The sequence below is a fragment of the Octopus bimaculoides genome, chromosome 11 (genome assembly GCF_001194135.2).
Source record: "Octopus bimaculoides isolate UCB-OBI-ISO-001 chromosome 11, ASM119413v2, whole genome shotgun sequence".
NCBI lineage: Eukaryota > Metazoa > Mollusca > Cephalopoda > Octopoda > Octopodidae > Octopus > Octopus bimaculoides.
The window spans coordinates 66,508,880-66,509,858 of NC_068991.1; the positions used below are offsets into that span (position 1 = coordinate 66,508,880).

At 30.6% G+C, this 979-nt stretch overlaps 1 protein-coding gene across 1 annotated transcript in view; it reads right to left on the reverse strand.

Moving 5' to 3' along the window:
• LOC106870545 (cytochrome P450 2B4) overlaps positions 1-979 on the reverse strand; it is a 21,387-nt gene that overhangs the window by 3,635 nt on the left and 16,773 nt on the right. Inside the window, exon 5 of the mRNA XM_014916668.2 lies at positions 605-741. Coding sequence (XP_014772154.1) covers positions 605-741 — 137 coding nt within the window. The remainder of the gene's footprint in view (positions 1-604; positions 742-979) is intronic.

The window sequence follows — 979 nt, forward strand, 5'->3', positions numbered from 1 at the left end:
TATTGGCAAGAAATCTTGGAATAAGACTGAATAATGTCATGCATACATATATACATGCATACATATATACATGCATACATACACATACGCATGCAAACATGCATACACGCATGCATGCATATATACATACATACAAACATACAAATGTATACATATATATACGCATACATACGTACATCTATACATACATTCATACTTTCATACATACATACATACATACATACACACATACATACATATATACATACATACATACACATATGCATGCAAACATGCATATATGCATGCATACATATATACGCACATGCACACATACATATTTTTATACATACATGCATACGTACACACACACGCACATTTAGAAGAAGATGGAAGACAAGCAGAGATGTATATATAGATAAGCATCATTCCCTTTGCTTTGTCGGATACATAGGTGTTCGATTTGGTAAGGTGAGGATTCTGTTTATTTATATATATTGATACTATACTATGCTGACGACATCAAGAAATATTTGAAAGGAAAGATAGTATAAAAATTACACAATTAATCTTCTCTCCTCTCACTCTATTAACTATTAAAACAGGACAAACATAAATAATTTACCTGTAGAATTTCTTTTCGACACTTCTCCTGTATATCTGTGTATTTGGCCATATAGAGAAAAGCCCAGGTAAGATGAGTAGCAGTCGTGTCTGTTCCAGCCAGAAATATATCGACAACTGTTTGGAACAAACTCGCTTCTTCGATGTAGAAATGATAATTAGATTTAAAAGTTTAATAATTGTGCATAATTATAGAAAATAGTGAATAAATTAATGACAATAAGAATAATAACTGTCCCAAAACAGCAGCTTTGGTAAAATATATTTGCATCAGTTATGTTTAACACTTTTGAGTTTAATCGGACACGTTAATACCAATCGCTGCTGAAATACCCACGGGAATATATATATATATATATATATATATATATATATA